A 27741-nucleotide genomic window follows, 5' to 3' on the forward strand; every position below is an offset into this window, starting at 1 on the left:
TTTACGAAATTAAAATTACGATTAAATTACGGAATTAAATTTATGAGACATATACGGGAAAATTCATTAATTAATTAAAAAAGGTACATAGATAAAAAAAATTACATTTAAAAAGGTACATAATAAAGAAAAAAAACTATCGCCGTGCAGTCCTACGTGCCCACAACTCTTCAATTATATCCTTTTGGAGTTGAATATGAGCATCCACTTGGCGCATGTCGGCAAATTCCTTGGAAACGCTAAGGGTGGCCGCCCGGGGCCCGGACCGGCATCATCGTCCGGGCCCAACTAGTCGTTGTACGTTTCGTTTTTTGACGATCATGTTGGCGGGGATAATGCAATTTACATTATTTGGGATACGCATGTGACACCCCACCGGGGGCCCCCTTTAATTGCCCCCCATCGAGTGGGGGCACACCTGCGGGGTTTACGTCCGCGCGCGCCCCCCCTCGTTCCCCCAAAGGCCTCCTTTCTCATTTGGCTCGATCGTCTTCAAAAAAGACGGGGCCACCTAGGGTATATCCCATCCCCCAAAATTAGCTCATATCATCCCGGTTGCCGGGCCAAAAAACGAGCGGCCGGACCGCCCCCCCCTTTCCCGTTGAAAGGGGGGGGCGATTTGGGGGACTTTGGAGGCCGTTGTTGACCCGGCTCCCCCAAAAACTCGCCCCCGGATCCCCCCAATGGGGCCCCCTACGGCCTCGAGGATCATCGGGGGTTTCCCTTTGGGACTTAATGAACAAAGTAGAATTATCTATATATCGATATACGGTACTTTTTATCATCACGTCTCTTTACCTCGACTGTGGACACACCATTTGCTTTGCCCTCTCACATGGGATGAAAGCAAAACATGCCAAATGCGCAATTGCAGAAATTAAAAATAACAATTAAATCATGCAACGTTTGAATAAAACATATAATTATGTATATCAAAGATACTAAATTCCTAATTACTAATATGGAAATTGGCCCACTAACAAAATCATGTGAGAATTGTACGATAAGTGTAGAAATGTAAAAGGAGGTGTTAGGAAAAATAGATGGATACAGCGAAAAAGACAGCAAAAAGTGTCGAATTTATTAAAAAATCTTGCAAAAAAGGGTTGAAAATTTGAAATTAAACATTAATTTATCAATCCATTATGTACAAAAAGATGGCAATCTTTATACGGGACCCCACCGCATTCGGGTCGGCCCGGATGGTGAGAAACAATTGTAAGTGGTAGAGACCACCGTAATCATGCCCTATCATCATCATCATCATCATCATAATCCCAATCACAAATCTTCTCTTCTATTTTCATCATTTATTATCAAATTTTATTCAAATATGCCAAATATTACACTGCAAACAACAGCCATTATGATTATGATAATTGTCATAGCTCAAACTATGACTGCTAATTTATGCCTTGTTCATAATTTAGTTTGAATACACGAATTATAGCATTACTTATAGTTCATTTACAAATTCAAGTCAAAATTCATGACCAACTAAAAAACGACGAAAATTATCTTACTAAAAAATCTCTGCCCAAATACTAAATACTATAATAACATATTTGGTCATAGTTCATTTTTATGACTATTTACGGTTCCAATTTTCTACCTTTTGATATAGAATTCAAATCATAGAATTAAAAATTTTGGAATTATAATTCAATTCCAATTCTATACGTTTTTGTGATACCAAACAATGAAATTGGAATTGGAACCTCCAATTCTAATTCCATAACTCCAATTCCATGTTCCCAAACACACCCTAAGAAACATTGGGCTTGGGTGGTGGAAATAACATTTATAGCCCACACAATGATAGGAAAAAAATAGTTTCAGTGATGAGAGAATTGAACTATGACCAAATATGTTAATTTCATAAATGATCACTAAACTATAATGCTTGTACTCAAATTGGTTACTTAAATTTAATTCGTATCAAAATTGATCAAATTGGTTACTTAAATTTCATAATATTTATATCGTTTATAGTTAATTTGTATAAATGCATAAAATTATCTCATGTATAATCATTAATCAAATATCGATCAGTAGGAAAAATGATTCCTTCACTGCAACAAAATTTTGCAACACCAATTCCAACAATGATCACAATGAAATCTAAACTAATCAAAGAGAAGAGTTCTTCAACAGTTCAACATCTAAATTATTCCCGACTGTCTAACTAAAATTTGAAACTGATATTATCATGATGAGGAAATTGCAAGCCCTCAACAGCTCAAGCCACAGACGACATGTGTCGGATCAAGTCCACGACACGGTTGCTGCAGATCAAACCAACGTTAGTCTCCACTTGTGATTATTAAGCCATACAAGAAAATCGAGATTCATGAGTTTAAGGTTTTAACCTGTATCCCCATTCATTGTCGTACCAAGACACAACCTTAACGAAGTTCCCATTCAGTGCGATTCCAGCCTTGGCATCGAAGATGCTAGACCTGTTGAACACGAAGCAAATGCATGAGTAATACAATAAACCAACATGATCGTGTGCAGTTGTTTGTGAAGAGAAGTGTGACCTGCTGTCACCAATGAAGTCGGTTGAGACCACATCGTCTTCTGTGTACCCGAGGATCCCCTTCATTTTACCCTCTGATTCTTGCCTGCATAAAATGGTTGAGAAATAGCAAAGTAGAGAGTTGAGAAAGAGAGGAAGAATAGTGATATATTGTAGTACTTGATAGCAGCCTTGATCTCATCATATGAGGCTGCCTTTTCAAGCCTAGCAGTCAGATCAACGACTGAGACATCAACGGTTGGAACACGGAAAGCCATTCCAGTAAGCTTTCCATTTAGTGCAGGAAGCACTTTCCCAACAGCCTGTGAATTAATTATACATCCATTTACAAAAAGGTCACAATCATCTCCAATCCAATGCATTTACTTAAACAAAACATGTTATCCCGACCTACCTTAGCAGCTCCAGTGCTACTGGGAATGATGTTAAACGAAGCAGCTCGTCCACCTCTCCAGTCTTTCATCGAAGGACCATCAACAGTCTTCTGTGTAGCTGCAACACCAGCATCAATCAATCAATCAATATGTTCCATGTATGATGAGATAATTAGACATACCAGTGATGGAGTGCACAGTGGTCATCAGCCCCTCAACAATACCAAACTTGTCATTAATGACCTATAATACAACAGCATATCAGTAAATTGCGTGTCGCTTCCTTGAAAAGAAACACTAATAGAGAAGAACAAACCTTGGCCAATGGGGCTAGACAATTAGTAGTGCAACTAGCATTCGAAACAATATTGATGTCGTTCTTATAATCCTTCTCATTGACACCAACAACAAACATGGGCGCATCCGCGCTCGGGGCAGAAATTATAACCTTTTTCGCACCTCCCTAAATCATCACCAAACCAACACTAACAACACGAACGAGCGAATAAAAATGACACTAGTATGTACAAACCTTGAGGTGGGCTGATGCCTTGTTTGTGTCAGTGAAAACTCCAGTGGACTCGACCACATAATCAGCTCCGGCCTGGCCCCATGGGATTTCCTCGGGGTTCCTATTCATAGAGATTCAACACCATCAACTGAACTGTATGTAACTAGACGAGCTAGCAACGATGCGGACGAGGGAGATAAATTAATACCTCATGCCAAATACAGTCACCGGCCTATCACCAAAGAGCAAGGTAGTGGAATCCTTAACCTTCAGCTCATGCTTCTTCCATGGACCATGAACACTGTCGTATTTGAACATATAGGTCTGTCACAGACACCAAATTCTCAGTTGAGATTAACAAATTTATAGCAATCAATTGTTATTTTTCACATTTATGAACATACATAGTTTCAATTTTTTGTTTGAAACATCCTCATACCGTCAAATTGATCCATGGAAACTCCAAAATTGTAATATCCAAATCGAATAACATGAAAAAAAAAACATATAATTCGAAAATTGGAGAGTAAATACCATGTAATCGGTGGTGATGAATGGATCATTAACAGCGACAAGCTCGACATCATCACTGAGTAGGGCAACTCTGGCGACCAAACGCCCAATCCTTCCGAATCCTACGCACAATCAATTAAATCGATAATTAAGCAATAGAATCATCAATATTCATTGCCAAACCGGAAGTTTCTAGATCATAATAAATCCATACAACGAAATGCAGGAAACAATTACCGTTGATTCCGATCTTGATCTTTGCCATGACGAAGAAAAATAGTGTAAACAATTAATGGAAGATTGTGAAGTAGAGATTATTTTTGAGTAGTGTGTGCATTTATAGTAGCAGAAGAAATGTGCATTTCAAATTGGAGGTCTAACCGTTAAACACGTGTAACTATTTACTTGGATAACCATTTTTCGCGGCTTTGTGAGTTCTACACATTTTCCTCAAATAGCTTAAGCTTTTAAAAATTAAGGTAGTACTAATATTTATCACTTCAAATTATTTAGAATATAGTTTTGTACATGTGGGATTGTTTCACCAAGTCATGGTATAAAATTATAAATGATGTTTGATATCAATGATCTTTATTTTTTTTGGCAACAATACTACACAAGGAAATTGTAACGAAATACATTTGAGGGTGAAAAAAAATCTTCAAACCAAGTAACAATCTAGCATAATGTCTCCACTTCCCTCTCCATAAATGCCATCAATATGTGAAATTTATATATTCTTCATCACCACCTTCATAGAGGTGATTGGCACAATCATAATCACCATCTATATAGTCTAAAATGGTCGTAGTTGAAAACCCTGACAATGATCTCGTGTTGTTGGACGAAGATCGAAGTTTTTGTGCTCCCTTAGCCTTGTCTTTGGACTTGCAAGCTGGGTTCGAGTGGCATTCACGACACATGGACCGGCCACACTTGCCGGTGAACTTGGAGTGGTTGGTGGGCTTGGTTGGAACTTTAGCAAATAGGCCGGCCGTGCTTAGCTTATCGGGATCTCGCAGCCTTGGCCTTGAGTTCCATATAACGGGATAGGTCTTGACCATGCCATGTTGGTAATCCTCTCTCTTCATTTTTGTTATGCTGATTGTGAGCTGAATTGATCCATGTTTGCAAGATTTGTATAGCTTATATATGAACAAAGTTGAATTATTAGCTTGGTGAGCAAGTGGTCAGCCATATTATAATACTTTAATTGTTTAAATTATTATTAGCTTGGGGAGCAAGTGGTCAACCATCATAATTTAGTGCTACATTGTTTAAATTATAATTACGATGATTCATTATGACATCAAAAACATCCAATTATTTCTTTGTCGTCACCAACATTTGAGACAATTCAAGTTTTTCGAAAACATAAGCTCTTAATTTCACGTCATTTTCCTCTCTAAGGAATCGGGTTGTGATATAGGCAAAACTAATTCTTAATACATAACAGTTGAACTAAAATAAAGTTCATAATTAGACAACACATGGTTATTTTAAGATCATTTTAGTTTAGTCATTTTGCAATGAAGTAAAATGATCAAATAATGAATTTTGTATAAAATGAAGTATATCATTTGCTTGATTTATTTTATCCACTAAATTTTAAAAAATGGATAATTGAGATTTGGTCTCTACTTCGGTTTAAAATTATTTTGACATTGAATACGTCCATATGTAACATATATAATTTTGAATATCATATTTATATGTCTTCTAATTTTAACTCGATCTCACCATAAAAATTTATTGTGTGTTTACGAATTTGATATTCGTAATAGCCTTGCAGTTGTAAGTACAATCTAATCTTCTCGTGTGTAGATAGACTAATAGGACATATATCATAGTCTTGCATAATAATTTTGTTATTCTCAATCTAAGATGGATATTGTAATTGTTGAATAAAGGCAATAATCACACAATTTAATTAATTTAACACAATCGTATCATTGGTCCGATTGTTATAATTCGATATAAATGTTGCCAATAATTTGGAGTCGAGATACTTGCTTGCACCTATAATTCTATTGTGCATTCTCTTCTTTTTTTACAAGCTAGCTCAACATTCCTTGGAATACAATCCAAGCAAATTATGTAGTACCACTATGTTGCACAAATTTTTGGGCAAGGAACAATTTCTATCTTAGGTTTAATCACACAACAAATTTTGCATGAAATTGCTTCACTTTTAATCAAACTACTCTTTGCATATATCTAGTTTATTTTTATCACCTTTTTCGTTTCGAATTTAATTTTATAAAAACAAAGGATATTAAAATTTTTATCTTGTACTCGAAAAATATTCCTTAAAAAGTTGTTAATTTTACGCAGTGTCATGTTGCTCAACTTTATTATTTGAAGGACTCTCGCTTTTGGAGTCCAAGAATTTTTTTTATAAAATAAGAGCCATCAATTTTACTCGATGATAAAAAATTTATTGTCAGCAATAAGAATATTGAAAGCATAAATTATTTTTAATATGATGGTCTCAAGAATTTGGGCCTTAAATTTGAATGGGTGTGCGAAAAAAAAAATTCATAATTGATAATTTTTCTCTTTATATGTTGGGTTGTGGTGAACTAGAATAGAATTAAGCATAACATATTATTAAAAATTTAAAACAACAGAAATTAATAATCACAAATTCCCAAATTAGTGGTCCACAAATTGGCAATTGAAAAACTACCGGTCAAAAATTACTAGTACATGGAATTATGGAAGAGGTAAACCTCACTTATCACAATTAAAACCAAAATGCAATCAATCAAGATGGTGACTATACATAATAGTAGTAGTAGTATTTACACACTCAAGTACGGATGAGATGTTCAAACCCATATAAAATTATTAAATTCAAATAATAAATAAATTTTAACTTCAGATGCAAAACGATACATATCATACTAAAGACATAAATATAATATATCATACATTATTGTCATTTATAGGTGAATCAAATATATAGTATCAAAAGTATATTTCAAACTTTTTAGAGCTTGAGAAAACTATAGAATTTAATGTGTAGCTAACCACATCTTAATTAACTTAATTAATGAATCATTATATCCTCGTCTTTTAAATAAAAATACTTAAACTAATCACCCCAAATTAACTAAAAATAAGAGGAATTTAAAAGTATTACTACTAAGCAGGAATATTTGAAATATTCTGGAAAATATGTATGCACGTATATTATTATTGGAATATATACACATATTATAATTCTAACAAACTAATATTTGCGTAAACCTTGAGTGTAAGAAAGAGCAAATAATTTGGTTCATTGCCTAATAGTAGTATGATCATAGAAACAAGGAGTAATTTGAAGGTGAAATTTGAAAATAAAAACATTATCAAATTAATTTTCTTAACTTAGTAAATGACTCTGTAAAAACAGAAATAGTAAACGGTAACAAATCAAACACATTCCCACCACGCGTCTCCCTCTCTAAAATTCCGGATCTTCCACCCCCTTCTTATAGTTAGCTTCTGTTGCTCCTTTCCCTCACAACTCAAAATTCTAATTCAAATATTGAAGAATACATTTTTAATTAGGTGCGCCTTTTGTTTATGATTATGAATATGAATGCTTCTATTATTTGGCATTGCTGTTTATGTTTGCTGGATTAGGTTTGATTTTTGCATTAGAAATTAATTTAGGAGAAAAAGGTGTGATCTTTATCAGGCCCTTCTCGTTTTTTTGTCGTTATGATTTTTGATTATTTGGGGGTGTTAGTGTTAGAGTGAGTGTGATGAAGTTGGGTTGTAATTTTATTTGTTGGGGGTTGTGATTTTATTATTTGTTTGATAATCTGGGTTTTCCTGTTGAATATAGCTAGAGAGGAGCTATGGATTTGAATGAAGAAGGGATTATGTTTGCCTTCTTGGATTTTGATGATGGATTCTTGGTAGAGGAAAGGCATGATGAAGAAAAGTTTAGGTCTTTGGTAGATTTTGATGATTCTGAAAAGGGTTGTAAAGATGTTGATAAATTGCCAAATGATCCTTTTGGGATGGAATTCGATATGGGCATGTCTGAAGATCCACTTTTTATGGATTTCAATCCAGATTTGCCCACAGATCCTTTTGGCATGGATTTAGATGCCACTTTTGCAGCCATCTCTGCTCTGATGGAGGATTTTGGACATAAAACCAGTGGTTTCGAGGAGGGTAGGGATAGTGATAATGGTTTCGAGGAGGGTGGAGGTAGTGATAATGGTTCTAGCAATTTTTGTTCAGAATTGAATTTTGGATGGTCTGGCTCAATGGAGTATGAGGGGGAGTGTAGGGAGAATGATATTGGTCCGGTGATGTATATGGAGGACGGGTCGTATGGTGAGTGTAGTACTATGTCGGGGGGTGACAAGGATGATTTGATGTGCTTTGGTTGTGAAAAATATGGGACTGAGCATGTCAAGAGTGAAAGTGATGGTGGTGTGGATGTGATAATCTTTGTTCTACAGTATCTTGATTTTGGTATTAAGGATCTCCTTTCCATTGAAAGGGTTTGCAGATCGTTGCGTGATGCTGTCCTAAAGGATCCTTTTCTTTGGACAAGCATCCACATTGACTGTCCATTGAGCTTTGAGCTAACCAATGAGGATCTTCTGCGGTTGACAAACAGGGCTCAAGGTAAACTTTGCAGCTTGAGTCTCATCGCGTGCATTAATATAAGTAATGATGGCCTCAAGCAGGTGCTTAACAGAAATCTGGAATTGACTAAGGTATGTCAAGATGTTTCTCTTTTGCCTAGGCCTTTGTGCATCTCATAACCATAGCTTAATTGTGTATTAAAACATGAATTTTACTTTTAGGGTTATTTTGTTATGCTAGATAACTCCTTAAAATGCGTGTTTTATATTGTTTTGCCAAATCTATCTTCCCTACCAAACGACCCCTTAGTAGACTGAGTTTGGTGAATGAGATGATCTCTTCATTAGTGTGTTTCGTTGCAGAGATTTCATAGATAAGTAATGGCATTCCAGAGTTGCACATTTACATATAGATATGTACATATCTAATGGCATTTGAGAGTGGCATGTTTACATATAAATATTTATTAATGCTTGGTCAATGAGATTATATCTTCTATTAGTATGTTTCGTTGCACAACTTTTATAGCGTTATAGATATCTAATGACATTCGAGAGTGGCACGTATACATATAAATATATTTGTAATTGGTGAATGAGATGATCTTCTATTAGTGTGTTTTGTTGTGGAGCTTTTCTATTTCTATAGTAGATATCTAATGGCATTTGCAAGCACGTTTACCTATTTGTGTTGGAGTATGTGCAGTTAAGCGTGGCTGGATCGATTAAAATCAATGGTAAAGAAGTGTTGAACATGATTAAGGTGTTCAACTCTGTTGCAATGCCCGGCATCAAGCATCTAAGGATTGGCGATCCTAATGGTATAACAAGTGAGCACTTGAATGAATACAAACTTCTTTTGGGGGCATACGAGGAGGCCGGGGACTACAAACCAAGATTCTATGGTGCAGCAGCCGCACCGGGAGAGATGTATTTGTCACTAGATGATGAGCGTGCGATTGACATTGAGATATGTCCGATATGCCAGCAAGTCAAACACGTCTTCGACTGCCCGAATGATAATTGTCAAGCAAAGATAGACTCCACCAGGACGTGCAGAGCATGTATCTACTGCATTGCTCGTTGCGTACGTTGTGGGTGTTGCTTGGATAACAAAGCATATGAAGAGACATTCTACTGCGACTTCCTCTGTTTCGACTGTTTGGAGGAGCTCTTGTTCGAGGACGGGATCACCCTCTCAGCGGGGCAGGCATACGTTGAGCGGAGGGCGAGCTACCACTTTTTTGTCTATAGCTAAGCACCCGTCTTAGCTTCAACCATTGAGACACGACAAAGCTAGTGAAGAAGACAGCAGCGGCCTAGCAATTGAAGAAATTCTTGCACTGGTCTTCTGCGTGGCAAGAAAATAGATGGGAGGCTCTAGGAGAGAGCGCCTTCGGACCGCTCAGAAATGGTGGGTCACGCCAAGAAGGGAAGCAAAGAGAGCGGTGAAAATTCAATCTTGTGTGAATAGGGAATGTCTCTATCACTATGAATAGAATACTTTTAATGAGCTTTAGATTTCAAATCATGTTTGCTTCATTTCAAGCAATTTTTCTAGTTTTTGCTCCTATCTAACTACTACTCTTCTCCCAATTAAGTATGATATGAAATTACTCAATTTTTAGTTAAACTTTGTTCGTTAAAATTTTAGCTTTCATTCATCCAAAGAGGGTAAAATTCACGAACTGAAACTTGTCACATAATTATTATAATATTATCAACTTTGGGTAAAATCTGAATAATTTGAATGAAAATACATCAAGTACTGTTTGGATGTATTCCATCACAAGGTTGGAGGAATCCATATGTAGCCGTGTGTTTGCACGTAACCGGCCTTCTCTAGTAGCTTGTCCGCCTCAGCCGGGCCCCGGCTGCCCGGTTCGTATTCTAGTGGCTGCAAATCACCCTCGTCTATCCGGTGAAGAAGAGGCGTGAAAATCTCCCAAGCAGCCTGAACATTTATACAAATCATCAGCATTTGGATGTAGGATTTTGCTTTCATAAGAAAACATGTGATTAAAATGTAACCTTCAACTCATCTCTGCGCACAAAATGCTGTTGATCACCTTTTATTCTGTCAATAACAGAATTAACCAATCTCATTACTTGCAACCAAGAACCCTAAATTGATTCAAAACGCGATCAACGGAAGCATTCAGCGTGTATCTAGACATACGTATCAAGAATGAGGCGTTCGTACGCCTCAGGAATGACAACCCCTTGGTACCGTTGCCTGTAGGACAAGTCGAGCTCACTCTGAGTAGCAGTCATCTCCAAGCCAGGCTGCTTCACTGTTAGCTTCATGTACATGGCCTCCGAGGGCTGAAGACGGATCACAAACTCGTTTCTTCCTTGTTTTGAACCTACAAAGATTGGCCATTTCATCAACTCTCTATCCAAATAAGGAACAAGAAGACTCACTTGAGATGATGGATTTCACTGCTGCATACACTTGAATATGTCGCCTGGCACGTCCTTGAACTGAACCCGAATCTCTGCCTTCCTCGAGTTCAAAGCTTTTCCAGCCTTGAGTATAAACGGCACACCTAAAGTAGTCGATAATCAGCATCAAGATTCAACAAGTGTAGATGTCTCAGATGCAACGTTATATGTCTACCTTCCCATCTTTCATTGTGTATGTGTAGAACCACTGTTGCAAAAGTCGGGGTGACTGAGTCATCGGGAACCGTTGGGTCGTCCTTATAGCCTCTACACTGACCTAGCACGACGTCTTCGTCTCTGATTGGATTAACTGATTGAAGAACCTGCAGTTCCAACCAAATGCAGCATTGCTCGATCAAGATGAGAACTTAAAGAGTGGAGATCTTGAATCTACCTTCACTTTCTCATCACGAATATGCTCGGGCTTCGTGGAAACCGGCTTCTCCATAGCAACAAGGCAAAAAATCTGCAACAATTCAAGAATGTGTTAAGGCTGAACACTTGGTTAAACAAGCTTACACTCTTCATTAACAAAATCTCACTTGCAATAGATGATTTTGGATAATGTCTCTGATAATCCTGCAAAATGTGTAAGCTTAGCTTAATTTCAAGTCGAAGAAGTGGGAGAGTAGCCAAGAGGGTATATCATACGCATAGATCATACCCGTATTGATCAAAATACCCTCCGCGGCCTTCAGTTCCGAAGTCCTCTCTAAACACAATCTGTTGTGATGATGATGCAAGTTAAGGTGTAAATTCTAAATCATTACATCTAGTTTCAACTCGGGAACTTTACCTGCACGTTGGAAATGTTGTCTCGGTTCCAAAGAGGTAGGAAAAAGCGATTTGCAAAACGAAGCACCAACTGCAGAGTTTCTAGATCAAGAAATAGAAGTAAAAGTAGCAGTATATATGCCAGATTGAAATATTAAAAAGGTTTTACCAAGTTTTGCACCAATTCCTTTCCCAAATAATGATCAATACGATAAATCTGTGGCTCATCGAACAATTCCCCTATCTGGGCACTCATATCCTCAGCCGAAGCCAAATCCTTGCCAAACGGCTTCTCAAGTACTACACGTGTCCATCCATTAAGACCAGCTGCAAAAAAAAAGATCAAGAAAACAACTGTGTAAAGTCTTGATGTCATTTATGCTCTCTGATGCTCGGCCGAGCTGAGGCCATCTGCATATTTCAAAGGAAAGAGCGTACATTTGTTCGTGCAGAAGGTCTTGATCATTTTGCAGACTTGTGGATACACTGATGGAGGGAGAGCAAGGTAGAAAAGCCTCCTACTTGATCCTTCTCGACTCTTCTTTGATGTTTCGTGCTCAGATATCGCCTTGTCTAGTTCTTGAAACCCTTCCCGGGAATCATAGGCGCCACTCACGTATTTGATCTACATTACACCAGAGGTAATTAGCTTGATCAGATAAGCAATGTATTGTGTCTTTTGCGGTTATAGGCAACCAACGATTCCCGTACCAGCTGTAGAAAGTCGGAGACATTGCTGCTGACTTTGTTCTCAACAGGTAGATACCTACAACAGGGTGATGGATCGAATAGGTACGGAAACGAATTTATCTTCACAGATACAAAATCATCGAAGCAGGAGCAGAAACAGAAACGCATCTCCAAATAAGAACTATGTACTATAACTAAGGGATAAGGAAATCTACCCTTGAATTCTCTCTCTCAGTTCATCATCATGAAGTTTAGTTCTTGAATAGCCAAAAATGTGAACATCATTCAATTGCAAAAATCCCTGAAAAACAGAAGTATATCTATGTTTGGAGTATGATAGAAAGTTGCATTGATCAAGAAGAACAATTTCAGCATAAAAAGACAGCAAACAACACAAATTGTAGGACTAATATCAAGAATGAGATAAAAACACATGATATTTTCTTCCTAAAGAGCAACAGACAGCACTCAATTGATCATAAATCAAGAATGAGATAAAAAAAACCTGCTGGTAAAGATTGAAAAGAGCGGGAAATGTCTTCTTCTTAGCAAGATCACCAGAAGCACCAAGAACGATAATCGACAGGCATCCAGTTTCAGTCATATTTTCATTGTCTCTTGCAAAAGATTCAATTTTGGAGAAGGCCCTCTTTTCACAATGCCATTCACCTTGTGCTGCCATTCTCCCAATTCACAAAGACCTAAACTTGATAAATTATAAAAATAAAATGTAATCTCTTCCTTTCTACTATAAACAAAACCAGCTTCAACATAAGCTATGTGATTATGATTCAGAAACTAACCAAACCAATTGTTTGATGATCCAAAAAAAACAATAAATTAAAGATGATGAGAATTATGATCAACCAACTCCAAGATAAATGCATTTCATGACTTCACCAAGTACAAAACACTCTCTTGGCTTATCTAAATCCAAATTCATAAGCAACAATCAGAAAATGAAAAGTGAGCACAAGATTTAGGACAAGTGAAGTAAAAGAGAGAGCAAGAAAAATGTCACCTTTTTCTTTAAGTTTGATGTTGGATACGATTTGTTTAACTGAGGAAAATGAAAGTTATAGGTTGGTGAAGTGAATCTTATTACATTTCTTTAAAATTGGTGTTTGTGTTTCATTAAAAGAGTTTGTTGTGATTGTTGACTGGTGATGGCTGCATTAATCAGCCGCCGTCGAGGCCACTAGCCACACCAAACACGACTTTATAATCTGCATGTTTTAGGCATAGGTGCAACTCTTTAGTTTGTCAACAATTTTGGTACTACTACTACTTTATTATTGTTGTTTACCCTTTTTTTTAATACTCCCACCGTCCAATACAAGAGCATATTTGAATTGGCACTGAGTTTTAAAAATAAAGCAGAATGTGGATTGAAAAAAGTTAGTCATATGTGAGTCCTATTTTTATACACTTCTTTTATTCCATTAGAAATGAAACATGGTTTTTCATTACGAGATTTTATGTAGTGTTATTTTATGAGTTAATGAGAAGATAATAAAGTAAGAGAGACGATGTTATTTCATTTTAGGAAATATTTATTTTTAATAGGACAATCTAAAAAAGAAAACGTTTGATTTTTAATTTGACAGAGGGAGTGTTAATTTTATAATGAAATATGAGTGAAATAAAGTTAGTAGAATATGTGGGATCCATTACCAAAAGTAACACTAAAAAAGCAAATAAGAAGTTTATTGATGGACGGACAAAAATGGCAAAATGAGAAGTTTATTGGTGAATGAATGGAGTAGTAATATATGCATTTTTGCAGACCTCAATCAAAATATATTTAGATTTTATGTTTTCTTATTAATGAAATTACGCCACATGCTTCAGATCACATTTATTTTTAGCATAATTAAACTGATTAATTAAAAAGTAATACTACTAATAACAAAACAAATCCGTACACTTTTGCTTTACAACATACTACTATATGATAAGAGTAAAATACAAAATTCGAGCACCACAAGCGCTATCAAGAATGCCTTGTCCAACTTCCAATAATTATATTCAAATCTCAATCATAGACAAGATCTTTAACCAAACATTACATTTTCAGAGCAAAATCCCATCATACACCAGTAGATTTGAATTTTTATAAAATATTCACAGGGTCACTAAACGGCTCACATTTTCAACCACTTCGGCTTGCCCACCTGCTTCTTCTCACTCCGCTTTTGTTCTGTCTGCTCGGGAACGACAGAGGGACTCGTTGCAGCCGCTTCCACAGGTGTTGGCTCAGGAGCCGCCTCTTGTGCTACAAATTCCAGACCTTTCAACGACACAACCTCTTCTTGAAGGGAGGGACCCGTGTATGCACCATCATCACCTGAACAAACTCAAAACGGACAAGCTAAGAAGATATCCAAATGCAGCCAGCTAAGACAAGTAATGGCGATTTTGTTTAATGAGGGAACAAGTTCACGCAGATTATCAGAGGACTATCTTTGATAACAAAGTTTTGGAAAGACCTGAATAAGCAGAAAGTATATTACCTTTGGGCACCCCATATGCAAAGTACACGATTGCACCAGGTACGAAGCCAGCAGAGTAGAAGTCCTGGGAAAAATCCTTAATTTGCTTCTTTGGAGGCGTGGTGTCTGCAATGCAACCACATTGTGAGCTTAACACTAATAAAAAAAGGGTGTCTCTTGAGAAAGAAATACACAGCAGTATAGTGTCCTCACATAGATAGAACGGTAAATCAGGGCGAGCAATCACTTTGGTCAGGAGATCAAATAAGGTTTGAATTGTCTCGGATGAATGAAACGTGGCCTCTAGTGTAAAATTGTCAGGGAAACGCACTCTGATCACTGCTTGCTGATAAGTTCAAGACAAGCAATGATATATGATCAATAATAGTATATTACAAAAAACAGGAGGCAATTGACAAAAGATTTCAGAGTAACACCTTTGGTATCCTTGATCTTCTAGCAGCCTCCTCTGCTTCCCGGATCTTTCTTGTCTTCAAGTGTTTATCTGCACACAGTTTGATGATGTAAAATTTTTACCATTCCTAGATTCACGGATCAACAATTCAATCATCTATCATATTAAATGTCTATTCTAGGAAAAACTAATCAGAAATTGGAAAGAACTCTGAAGTACCTTCTTTTTTAGAAGACAAAACCCGGAAGTAATCCTCTGCCGTGAACTCGTAAAAGTCATCTGCCTCTTCTGCACAAGTTAGTAAATGATAAAACAATGAGCATACCATCAATAGAAACATCATGAGTTGATTAGCATATCAGTAACTAGATATCTCGGTTTACCCGTATCAGAAACAGTTGAAGGGGTTGCAGAAGCCAGAGATGTTTCAAACACTCGGATATCTCGTCCATACTTTTCTCTAGCAGCAGCAAGCTTCCCCTGGATGCACAAGGAAAATTTACTAAATCTCCAGAGAATTGATTTTAATCCAAGAAACATGAACTAGATAATTCAATTTTTTAAAGAAGCATAGCTAGTTCACCTATAGTGTCGAGATAAAATCAAAGAAGTGGCCTAATTCAAACAAAATTTTCAGGCCGCCACATCCCAAAAGCTAGGGTTCTTGAGTAAAATATGGAGTATAGTTATAACGCAATTTTCTCACACGCGGTGCTTCAATAAAGGAGGGAAAGCTTCAATATGTCAACGAATCAAAGATGAACGAAAAAAGAAGAACATCACATCAAATTTTCTCGATAAATCAACTTCTGAACTCAGCATATAACAACTTCCTCAACATTCCCCACCGAAATTGATAAATTCCCAATTCCCCCAAAATTAGCACTACTTACAAATGCAACTCATAATTTTCAACAAGAATTGAAGATCATCCATCAAGACCAGTAGATTCAAGCAACAAATCAGCCACACGAAGCAAAGCACAACAAATCCCAGGCAAAAAAGAAAAGGTTGAAAAAATTACCTTAGCCAATTCTGATTCCATAGGAGAAACAGCAATGAACCTTCTACGCTTCCAAGATGGTGAAGATTCAATCATCACCGTATAAAGCAACACCTTCTCCGATTCCGTTGAGCTGTTAATCTAGCCCCAAATAGGTATTTATAATGAGTTGGGAAATGGGTTTTGCTTTCTTCGAATCGGGTCGGGTCAAGCGGTTTCCATATTGGGTTTGGTTATGCGATTAGATATGGAAACATTATTAAACTGCCATACCATAATTAAGGAAACAAGTTTATAGCACTCATACCGACTATTTATGGGTCATCATTCGATTTTGGGTTCAATTGAACTCAAAATTTGTTAAAATTATAATCGAACTGGATCTAATTATTCAAAAATATCTCCAAAAACTAAAATTCACACTACAAATATCGATTCAAATTGAAATAACATGAAAATATATAAAATAACAAAAAATTAAAAAATATTGATAAATCTTCCAATATTGATTAACTTTATATTTAAATAAAAAATTTATCTATATTTATTTTTAATCAACGTACTTATTATAAAATATACTACATATATTAAAATTAAATTTAACATTCAATTTTTTTTTGGGTTTTGAATATACTACTATTTGAATTGAAAAATGAAATTTTTTCAAAAGTTTAAATTGGACTGAATTAATTTTTTTTAAAAGAATTAAATTTTAAATTTCAATTTAGATCGAATTGGATATTCAAACTTTAGAGGATTTTGTTCACTCTTATCATTGGCTCATAAATATGTGTATTTGTTGATATGATAAATACATTTAAGTAATTTAATTGTTTTAAATATAATTTTTAGTGCAATAGATCAATAAAAAAAATAAGAATCATAGTACAACTTATCATATTTTATCACATCAGAAAAAAGTTAGAATCATATATCTTCTTATACTTACTATCTTATATCACGTCATTATTCTCCTCAATTTCTACGTGAAATTACAATTTCTACAACTTCGTACCTCTTCTTCAATAAATTTTATGATCTTTTTATTTCCTTTAATCATCATCCATTTTATATTTTGTGACAACCTTATCCCAAAACATATTTATTGATGTGTACAAATAGTCAACATCAGGCCCAAAACTGTTTATAGGAGAGAAAGATCGAAATAAGGTCAATGAACGAAGATAGGATGAGAACAGGATGGGAACAAGATGAAAACAGAGTTCGAGTAAAGATTATCACGGGCAGAACCAACCCAATGAGTCGCTTGAATGCAGACGAACATCAAAGGAGTATCAGGGTCACCGAAATCACACACCTTGCAAACCAAGTGAGTCATTGGAATTAATGCACCGAGTCGCCAGATTGTTCCTAGAGGTAGGATTTTGAATTATTTTCGCGAGAACTTTCCTATTTCATCTTCTTCATCTATAAATAGGGTTGTTGGGTTATATTGGATAATGAGATGTAATTTTGATTATAAGAGTTTAGTTTTGAGAGTATCTCTTCGTATTGGGTGATACAAATGTTTTAGAATTTCATAGTCATGCTATGATTGCTTTATAGCTTAGCCCGGGGTTAGTCATTTGGTAAAATATATGCCTCTAGTGTGGTGTAGCCGATGGTAGAGCTTGATGTAAATGACTGATTGGATAAATGTGCTCAAGTGTTGCTATCATCTTTTTGGTGGATGTCCTTCGTCTTCAAGAGGTCATTTATTCACACACTATTTCTCTCATTTCTATGTCTCCTATTAATTCTATATTTCGTCCTATCTTTTTGTTGGATGAAACTTTTTTATCCTTTTTATTATAATATTTATTTTTAAGCTTTGTGTAATTTTATTTTTGTTGTTTTATAAGAATACTGAACTATCTTTTATATTCACACTATTTATCGTTTGGTTGTTGTTAGGATTGAGCCTTCTGATATGTACGTAGATAAAAATGCGGGGTAGGGCCACCAGGTGTATTTCTTTGGGCTATATCCGGTAGCCACCTTCTTGTCTTTTCCCTTTTCGTGCACCCACAGTTACATATTGTTGATTTTCTAGTCGTTGGTATTCACCATCAATTACTGAAAAAGACTATCAGGCTTTATGCTCCAGCTACTGCGCCTCGTTGGATCCTAACCATTTTGAATGGACAATATCATCCATTTATTGTTGTTCATTTGGATCAAGAGGCAACTTGTCATCATTCGAATTCATTTTTCGTTAGAATATGTAATGATAGTGAAAATGTGATTGTATTTATAGAGTTTTAAAAATATTTAGATTAAAATAAAATTATTTTCGAACCACCCCTACCCTTACCTCCACCCAGTGTCACAACTTTCCCCGGGTGCCCCGACTGTCACCCCTCCAGTTGGGGGGTAGGGGTGCCTCACACCGCAATGGAACTAGTAGTACAACACCCTCTCCCCATTACCGATGCTCTTAGAACTGACAATTTTTTTATATGATGAGAACACGTAGTACGAACATGCACATAATCAATTTGTTTTAGTAAAATATTATTTGGTTCATGTTCTTATCCACGTTGACCCATTATGAAACTGACAATTTTGGGTTGAGTAGCTTTATAGCTAAAATTAGTAAATATCAGGCAATCAAACTTATGAATTCATAAGCAAAATATAAGTGAAATTCATATAAATACGACGGAGACAAACTAGAACGATTATTCGGTGAAAACTATAACAAAGTTGTGTATACAAACAAACAAAAAAGTTTGTCGTGTGAATGATTCATCTAATGCTAAAGTGGTTAATACTATGTGGTGTTGTTCGATTGCAATGACTTATTATGATATGATTACCATCTGAATTTAAGTTGTTGTATTATTTTAATTAAAGGAGGGGCTATGGTTGATTATCATAAGACTATTTTTTTAGGATCAATCTTATGAACCAAATACAAAACAACTTCAATCATAAAATATAGTAATTTTGTTCAGAATAAGTCATAGGTAAATATTTTTAACTTAGTCAATTTTAAATTATTAGTAATAAATTAACGGAGACTTTTTTTTTCTCAAATCTAAAACCGTAACACGTTATTAACATTGAAAACATATAAATAGATTTGAGAAGTTCGTTTTGTACAAATCTAGTAGTAGTAGTACAAATAGCGATGCCACGACATTAACAGATAACAATGGGGAATAATCAACAAACCATTACAAATTTCTCACAATCAACAATAATTTAGTCTCAATTTCAATTTGTATAACCGTTGTAGTTTGAAATATCGATGAAAAATGTTGATATACATTCCTCCAAACATAAAAACGTAAATAAGTAAATACAGAAAGCAAAAGCTTTGTAACCACCGCATGACGACAGCAATAGTGGCGGGGGTTGGCCGGCAAATGAGTGCACCGGCGCACGTTAGGGTCCCTCCCCCTTATTTCAAATAACGTGATTCCGTCATCCTTGGCTGGGGTCCCACCCACCTCTCATTTCTATAGCAACTTTTACAATATATCACATAGGTCCCTTTGAATTTCTTATCTGCATTTGAATTCATCACAACAAATAATTTATTACATACGCGCATATCGCTATATGATGTTAGTAGTAGTAGTCGTCGTGAGTACTATAAACTTTGGTAGAGTTCCAACAAATGTCAATTTGTAACAATTGAGAAAATGAAATTTAAACGCTAATACTCCATCCGTCCTATTAAAAATGCAACGTTTACTTTTGCGCACTTGTTTTGAAAAAATTATAATAAATAACTAAAGTGGTGAAAAAATAAAGTAAGAGAGAGAATAATGTAGAGGAGAGTTCCCTTTATATTATTCTCTTTTTTACTTTATTTTTTCTCCACTTTAACTATTTATTATTATTTTTTCAAAACATGTATGAAAAAGCAAACGTTTCATTTCTAATGGGACAGAGGGAGTATTTATTACCCCCTTCATCTCTGCAAAGGAGTTCGATACATTTTATCTCATTTTACTATTTTCGTCCGTCTCATGAAATTTGTCATACTTAGAATCTTACCAAAAATAGACATTAAATACACTCTCAATCCCCTCAATTTGGGACCCATATTCCATTACACAACTTCATTTAATATAAAGTCAAACAATTTCTTAAAATTCGCGACGGGTCAAACTGAGACAAACTTTGAGGAACAGAGAGAGTAGTTGATAAAATAAAAAAGAAGAATAAAGAGTAATGTAAGTAATGTAGTATAATGGTAAAATGGTATAATTTGTAAATAAAATGCTGTGTAGGGTATTCTAAAATTAGAAAGTTTATACTTTTTAGGAACGGACTAATAAGTAAATACTCCATTGGTTCCGGAATAAGAGTCATATTTAGTTATAACACGAGTTTTAATAAAAGTAAAGAAAAATGAGTTGAATAAGTTAGTGAATATGAGTCCACTTATATACGTATTAGTTTATAACTAAATATGAGTGAAATAAGTTGTTGGAATGTGAAGCCTACTTATTATTTGTGGTCAAAGTAAAACATGACTCTTATTGCAAGATATAACAAAATGACAAAATATAACTCTTATTGTTGAAACGCAGAGAATAGTTCATATTATTGAGATATGGTATGGAATAAAAAAGATCAAATAAAGTCTGAACGTTCATATAAAAATTAAAAATAGTACTATAGTAAAATAATACTATCACTAAGAGTAATTATATTTTTTCTGTATGTCATGTCATATTAGCATTAATAAATGTATTATTGGAAACTTTTAATCTTAGTTACATGTCTGCCCAATTGAAATATTTTGAAAATAAAAGAAAACTTAATAATTAGCCAAAAAGTAGTAAGATTGATCTACTATGTAGTTAACTTTTTAAGAACTATGTACTACTCTGAATGTAAAAACACTAAAACCATATCCAATAATAATTTAAAATGAAATAAACAATTAGCTAAAAAGGTTCTCTAAAATCAATCCGATTTTAGATTCAGTAAAACAAATCGAAATTACACTTTCAGAACTTGTGAATAAAAAAGGTACTGAGTATAGAATATTTTTTCAAATTTAAATTTAGCGTAAATGGTTGGATTAAAAATATTACTTAATTTGAGTTTACATTAAAATGTATTTGAGTGCATAAATGGTAAGAACTGATGCTCTAACTCCATATAACAACGTGGAAATTTGTTTTATAATGAAAATATATAGAGCAATAATAACATCAAATTATGATTATTCACAATAAGCAGGCACATTTTAATTTGAAACAAATAAATAATTAATTAATTCAGGCATAGCGTGGAAATGAATTATGGCATAAATAAGGACCTTTGTGAAATTTGATGGGGATCATCTTTTTTCAAAAAAATTCAACTAGAGAGAGAAACCCATAAAAATCAAAACCAGAAACGAAATCTAATCGGAAAAGCACAAAACCCCCCGGAAAAATCACACACACTGAGGGTATCGGCGCCCATCGAATGACGATGGACAGAGAGAAGGAGAGAGAAATCGAGTTGGAGAGCGCAATGTACACCAATTGCTTGTTGCTCGGCCTGGATCCGAACGTAATCGGAGTCGGCTCCAACAACGGCACGCCTCGTGTTGGCTTGTTCCGCCATTCTAACCCTAAATTGGGCGAGCAGCTGCTCTACTTCATCCTGTCGTCTCTCCGTGGCCCGCTCCAATCCGCCAAGGCAAATTCTTTTTCTAATTTCTCTCTGTATCCAGTTTTTTTGTTGAGTGTGGAAGCTCCACGTGTCGTTATCGGGGGTTTCGAGTTCTGTGTGATAGTGTTTGGATGATTTTGATGCAGGATTTTGATAAGGTGTGGCCGATTTTTGATTCGGCTCAGTCTAGGGATTTTCGGAAGGTAAATGATTGCTGAATTTTTGGGTTACTGTATTTGTAATTTTATAGTATATATTTTGTGACTGTGACATGGAGTGAAATTCAGGTCGTGCAAGGGATTATAAGTGAGCTGGAATCGCAAGGTGCATTGCCCAGGAGTAATTCAAGGGTTTCATCGCTTGCAACCTGCTGCGGACCAAGGTTGGTTCAGCTGTTACCGTTTAGTTTGGCATCTTAATAATAGTTTGGATTGGTTGGTAGCTTTGACCTTGATGTGATTTTGTTCTATCACCCAGAATCTGGAAATTTAGCTAGTTTGATCCACCCAAATCAATATATGTAGATAGTTAGAGTAAAATAGAAGTATGGTCAAGTATCTTAGTAATAAAGTTGGGAGATGATTATGGACAAAGCGGTTTGACTTGGATTGAAGCAAACTACCACAAATCTTTCCTTGTGTAAGTTGTTTTAAACTTCGCTATCCAAGAAATGGGAAGGATTGATCCTGATTTGAAATTTTGGAAAGAATAACTTCCACCTTGTTAGAGGAAGTTTGGCTTGAGTTTTTACTCTGTTACAGTATGTTTCAAGACTACATGTATGGCCCTTTTCCATAAATTGGACCTGTCAATTTCTTCAAAACTCCTAGAGTGCTATTGCAATAAGATGTTCATGTTCTTGTTACAGATTCGTCGAACTCTTATGGCAGCTTTCACTGCATGCTCTGAGAGAGGTCCATAGGCGAACATTTGCAGCTGATGTTGCATCAAATCCACAGCCTGCCCCATTAACTGATGTAGCTTTCTCACATGCAGCTACACTGCTTCCTGTTACCAAGGTAAGTCATTTTTGATTTAGTTCACCCTAGAACAAGGATTAGCAGGATATATTATCACCTTGTAGATGCTCTCTCCATGCTCTGGGTTGAAGGGTATCTTGGCTACTTTTATTGGAAATGTGGTTGTTATATATCAGAATTTTGTTCGTTATTTATAGAACCATATTAGTTTGTTTTATAGGAGAAGAATAGCGTGTTATTTTTTTATTGTTGTCCTCTATGTTTGAACAAAGGAACTGGCGAACTGCTTTGATTCAGTTTACTTCAATTTTATTTGTTATGTTATTTTTGCCCGTTAACCTTTTAGTTTCTTTATCAACATTATAAAATCAGGATATGATTGTGGTGATATTGGTTTTCAAGTTAGTAATACCTTTATTGACCATATGCAGTATATCTCCACACCTGCTTCTTGAAGGATAGTTTAATGTTTAATGTCTACCTTAGTTTGATAACAGTAAGGAGTTCTCTGATTTCTATGCTAAAATATCCTTAAAAAAATTCTATGCAGGCGAGGATAGCTCTTGAAAGAAGAAGATTTCTGAAAAATGCAGAGACTGCAGTGCAAAGGCAAGCAATGTGGTCTGATCTGGCTCATGAAATGACAGCTGAGTTCCGTGGTCTATGTGCTGAAGAGGTAAGATATCCTAATGGTGTATTTGACTATTTGAGAATAAGGTGAATTATGCAACATTGTTTATGGAAGGAAGACTTCGTTTTAACTCCTTTATGGTTGCTTATGTAGGCATACTTACAGCAAGAGCTTGAAAAACTTCATGATTTGAGAAACAAAGTAAAACTCGAAGGTGAATCCTGGGATCAGCTTGTATCTAGCTCAAGTCAGAATTCTCATATAGTCCAAAAAGCTACACGCATGTGGGAATCTTTGTTATCTCGCAAGAGTAAGTTGTACAACTTGTACTCCTAAGTGGTTCTCTTAATTTTCTTAACTTGTTTATTCTAAGTTGCAGCTTGGAATCCCCTACGTGGTTCTCTTATTTTTCTTAACTTATTTGTACTCCATTTTGTTTTGTATACTATGAGAGCGTTTTATCATATTGAGTTGGCATACTTTATTTTGCCTTTCGATGAACTACAATGACTCTAAAATCTCATAAATAAAATGAAACAACCATTTTTTTTTGTATACTGTGAGAACGTTTTATCATATTGAGTTGGCATACTTTATTTTGCCTTTCGATGAACTACAATGAGATTTTCATTCTAAAATCTCATAAATAAAATGAAACAACCATTTTTTTTTGTATACTGCGAGAACGTTCTATCATATTGAGTTGGCATACTTTATTTTGCCTTTCGATGAACTACAATGAGATTTTCACTCTTAAATCCCACCTCAGATTTTGTGTGTCGATAACATGTCCTTAGTGTATAGTGAAATCTTTGTAAAATGCCTGCATTTTCTTTTTCCTGTTACAGTGTACGAACTACAAGAGTAGATTAATCAATCTCATGCAATGTTGAATGGTCCCATATTTCCTATTTGTACAGGTCAACATGAGGTCCTTGCTTCAGGCCCAATTGAGGATCTTATTGCTCATCGAGAGCATAGGTAATATTTGAGATGACTATGGGTCCTACTGGTTGGCATTAGCTTTATAATGGACTTATGCTGGGCATTCTCTCACAGGTATCGCATCTCTGGTTCGGCCTTGTTGGCAGCGATGGATCAAAGTTCGTTAGTATCATCTTCTAGTATGACTTCTCAACAACTAGGTAATGAGGAAACTGAGAGTTCACGAACAGATGTAACTACGGAGAGCAAAAATGAAGAAAAGTATTCTCGACTTGATGATAGAAATACTAGAGGGCAGCCAACAGTTGATATTGCTGAAGTTTTACGACGTTGGACGCATGCCTTGCAGCGGATTCATAAACAGTCCCTCCAACTGGTATGCTCTTTTATGCAGATTGCAGAACCTGCTTGTTTTTTCCCTTTCCTTTTCTGCTTTAGGTGCCTTGGTGTATCATGAGGTGCACTCTCTGATTGCTCTAGATATTTTCCTGTACCTCCTATGCTTCAATTGCTGATCTAATGAATTTCACTATGTCTATATTCTTGTTCTTAACGTTAACATTGGGCAGCATGCTTGCAGTTTAATTCTCTAATGTAGTGAACTATTTATGTTATTTTATTGCAGTCAAAAGCCAATGATGGAGAAGGCCCGCAGCTCCTCCAAAGTGGGCATGATGGTGATACCAGCAGTCATGCTGAGTCATTGGCTGCGACACTGGCTGAACACAGGCAGCATCTGGACAGCATACAGGTAATCAAATGTTATTGACACACTCAATATGGTTGCACCTGCAATGATGCAGGGGTCCAAGGTTTGTTATGATTCTTGGTACTTTATCCTCTTTACTTACAGCATATGGCTGTGTCCTGTAAATTGATTTTATTGGCTTAGCTAGAGTGCATGATATATTATAAAATTCTGTGAATGCAGGTGCTCATTAATCAACTAAAGGATGTAGCTCCAACCATACAAAACTCAATTTCCGAACTTACTGAGGAAGTGAATAGCATATCATCTAATCCCCCTCCTGTCATGAATTTTAGATTAAACTCGCCCATCCAGACACAGAGCAGTGGGAGGACGTTGGTAACTTATATATATACTCTTCCCCTTTTGTGTCTGAGGAAATTCCTGGGGTTCATGATGTGTCTAACTGCTTTCAATGAATTTGTGTATGCGCAGGAAAGTAGTGTTGATGATGTGGCTGAAATAACCTCTAGATTGTCATCCATTCAGATTGAAAACGTATCTGCTAGCCCCCCTACTCTGAAGCTGCCTCCACTATTTAGTTCGACACCTTGTTCTTCTGGAAAAGGTGTAAACATGCAAAAACGACATAATATGGCTCAAGTCATACCAGCAGAAGCCATAATAGACAAAAAGTTTGTAGAAAATCCCCCATCAAACAGTCACATGGATAATCCAACACATGGTTCGTGATTTGTTTCCTGTCCTTGGTGATATCAATTTGTTAGTCTGCCTAACCTTTTTCTGATACAAATGTTTCTGTAGATGAGGATATTCTTTCTCTACAATATTTGAAGAGGTCTGTACGAGAAGCTGCTCTTTTGTCTAAAAGAAGCAACTCGGAATCTTCACAAGACAGTCGTTCTAATGATGGTTCTGAGCACTACTTTGTTCCGCTTTCTGGGACTGGATTGTCTCGTCATGTTCAGGATAACAAAATTAATTCTCTTAAGAGTAGACAACTTTTCACATCTCAAGCAGATTCCTCCTTGCTTCAGACCCATGTTAAGGACAACAATGTTGGGAGAAGGTACAGTGGAGTTACAGACATACTGAATGATATAGATTCCCTTGATGAATTTGATGGGGTGAACAGTTTCCTCTCCGCTGCTGGGTCAAACTCGTCGGTTTCTGATGCACATAGGTCATTCTATGATGTTGATGAGGCTGAGGATCAAGTTTTTTCTCCTCCTTTGCTAATGGATACTGCATTTTTGGCAGATTCATATGAGGATTTGCTTGGTAAGTCATAATTCATAGTGCACACAAGGCTTGTTAATTTTCTAATTTCCAGATGGTACTGATACTCTTGGATGTTCGTGGTTGTTGACATGCTTTCCATTCTGTTAAGTGTGAAATCATTAAACAGTAATGTACTAAATTATGATAGTATGATTGTACATGCTCAAGTATGTTGAGCTTCTTTAGAAGTCACTTTTGCTGTCATCCCCTCTGGTTGCTTCTAACTCGTGATCTGATTTATGACCCTAGATTTAAGAGACAGCAAATGTTAGAAGTATGCACGCGTGTTTTGGTTTCTTGTTACCTATTGTTTTAGTGCCTTTTATTTCTGTTCTCTCACTGTAAGAGAACATGAATGTTGATGGATTACTGTTTAAAATCTTCCGAGTCTGTGTGCATATTAGATAAGGAACACTTACTGCCCTTTTCCATCAATTTCCATGTCTTGTGCCTCAGATGAATGCTTCATTTCCGTGTTGATGGATCACTGTCTAAAATCTTCTGTGTTTGTGTCCATGTTAGATAAGCAACACTTATTGTCCTCTTCCATAAATGGATGCTTCACTTTTTTCACCATTATTTGATGAAAAAATCTTGTCTTGTTGTTGCAGCTCCCTTATCTGATACTGAAGCAGCCTTGATGGATCACTGACAGTAAATAAGTGTAGAAAACTTGCTGCATCTCTTCAAGAGATATATTTCTTTAGCCAAATGCATTTGCTTTCGTATTTCAGCCGGAGTTTCTATCCTTAGTGGTACTTGTATGATCTGTCTACTCCCTTCTTTGTTTTGCATATATGTACGTGACATTTTCTCAGTTTGACGAGGATTGCTGATTTGGCTAGAAGCATACTGGAGTGTAACTATGTATGGCAACATTACTCGTGTCTTAGAGGCAGAAATGTGGTCTTGGAAAAGATTAATGCTGGTTTATAAAGAAGCCTCACTATTGTTTTTTGTCTTGAGGTAACTGACATTTTGCTTCACAGCGACCTAAAATATGCGACAACCCTTCTCGTTGGCCGCACACTTGTAAAGTGTAGATATATGTCACACTTGTATAAGTGTAGATGTATGTCCTGTCCTAATCGTACATTACACTAATGCATTGATTGGTGGTTGTAGATTATCATTTATTTCTATATTTTGTTCCATTCCAATTCCATTTGTTATCATGGCTTGTGAATCAGATTTGTTTCCCATGTGCTCTTGTTAAATT

At 35.9% G+C, this 27741-nt stretch overlaps 6 protein-coding genes across 9 annotated transcripts; 2 read left to right on the plus strand and 4 right to left on the minus strand.

The window, feature by feature from the left end:
• Positions 1–2050: 2050 nt before the first annotated feature.
• On the minus strand, positions 2051–4312 carry LOC125191848 (glyceraldehyde-3-phosphate dehydrogenase, cytosolic). The gene is made up of 11 exons (XM_048089268.1): positions 4175–4312; positions 3959–4059; positions 3633–3748; positions 3446–3545; positions 3230–3376; positions 3096–3156; positions 2934–3031; positions 2699–2841; positions 2541–2624; positions 2370–2459; positions 2051–2285 (listed from the first exon to the last, which is right to left on the minus strand). The coding sequence occupies exons 1-11, from the start codon at positions 4200–4202 to the stop codon at positions 2240–2242; spliced, it is 1014 nt and encodes a 337-aa protein (XP_047945225.1). The 5' UTR covers positions 4203–4312; the 3' UTR covers positions 2051–2239.
• Positions 4313–4653: 341 nt separating this feature from the next.
• LOC125194853 lies at positions 4654–5028 on the minus strand. Its single transcript, XM_048093070.1, has one exon. It carries the CDS (start codon positions 5026–5028, stop codon positions 4654–4656), a length of 375 nt encoding a protein of 124 aa, XP_047949027.1.
• Positions 5029–7373: 2345 nt separating this feature from the next.
• On the plus strand, positions 7374–10110 carry LOC125192446 (F-box protein At3g27290-like). Of its 3 annotated transcripts, none has more exons than XM_048090017.1 (3): positions 7374–7495; positions 7776–8664; positions 9239–10110. In XM_048090017.1, the coding sequence occupies exons 2-3, from the start codon at positions 7789–7791 to the stop codon at positions 9788–9790; spliced, it is 1428 nt and encodes a 475-aa protein (XP_047945974.1). In that variant the 5' UTR covers positions 7374–7495; positions 7776–7788; the 3' UTR covers positions 9791–10110. The 3 variants fall into 3 exon arrangements, with proteins under 3 accessions (XP_047945974.1, XP_047945976.1, XP_047945973.1); XM_048090019.1 differs by having other exon boundaries at positions 7384–7495; positions 7780–8664; XM_048090016.1 differs by having other exon boundaries at positions 7438–8664.
• Positions 10111–10232: 122 nt separating this feature from the next.
• Positions 10233–13568, minus strand: LOC125195985 (glucose-6-phosphate 1-dehydrogenase, cytoplasmic isoform). 2 transcript variants are annotated; one of them, XM_048094304.1, is made up of 15 exons: positions 13463–13568; positions 12947–13142; positions 12657–12742; positions 12463–12517; positions 12190–12376; positions 11921–12078; positions 11774–11842; positions 11642–11700; positions 11520–11556; positions 11372–11443; positions 11153–11300; positions 10986–11081; positions 10712–10898; positions 10564–10609; positions 10233–10486 (listed from the first exon to the last, which is right to left on the minus strand). In XM_048094304.1, the coding sequence occupies exons 2-15, from the start codon at positions 13121–13123 to the stop codon at positions 10319–10321; spliced, it is 1545 nt and encodes a 514-aa protein (XP_047950261.1). In that variant the 5' UTR covers positions 13124–13142; positions 13463–13568; the 3' UTR covers positions 10233–10318. The 2 variants fall into 2 exon arrangements, with proteins under 2 accessions (XP_047950261.1, XP_047950260.1); XM_048094303.1 differs by lacking the exon at positions 13463–13568 and adding an exon at positions 13245–13407.
• An 864-nt stretch (positions 13569–14432) lies between these two features.
• LOC125192820 (plant UBX domain-containing protein 1) lies at positions 14433–16525 on the minus strand. Its single transcript, XM_048090480.1, has 7 exons — positions 16373–16525; positions 15732–15828; positions 15568–15636; positions 15371–15438; positions 15147–15279; positions 14955–15059; positions 14433–14788 (listed from the first exon to the last, which is right to left on the minus strand). Exons 1-7 carry the CDS (start codon positions 16445–16447, stop codon positions 14586–14588), a joined length of 750 nt encoding a protein of 249 aa, XP_047946437.1. The 5' UTR covers positions 16448–16525; the 3' UTR covers positions 14433–14585.
• Positions 16526–21675: 5150 nt separating this feature from the next.
• Positions 21676–27682, plus strand: LOC125196362 (AUGMIN subunit 6). Its single transcript, XM_048094856.1, has 13 exons — positions 21676–22003; positions 22123–22179; positions 22264–22358; positions 22845–22995; positions 23507–23632; positions 23741–23897; positions 24508–24568; positions 24647–24908; positions 25158–25283; positions 25464–25619; positions 25716–25965; positions 26046–26522; positions 27134–27682. The coding sequence occupies exons 1-13, from the start codon at positions 21788–21790 to the stop codon at positions 27172–27174; spliced, it is 2175 nt and encodes a 724-aa protein (XP_047950813.1). The 5' UTR covers positions 21676–21787; the 3' UTR covers positions 27175–27682.
• The last annotated feature ends 59 nt before the right edge of the window (positions 27683–27741 follow it).

The sequence above is a fragment of the Salvia hispanica genome, chromosome 6 (assembly GCF_023119035.1).
Source record: "Salvia hispanica cultivar TCC Black 2014 chromosome 6, UniMelb_Shisp_WGS_1.0, whole genome shotgun sequence".
Lineage (NCBI taxonomy): Eukaryota > Viridiplantae > Streptophyta > Magnoliopsida > Lamiales > Lamiaceae > Salvia > Salvia hispanica.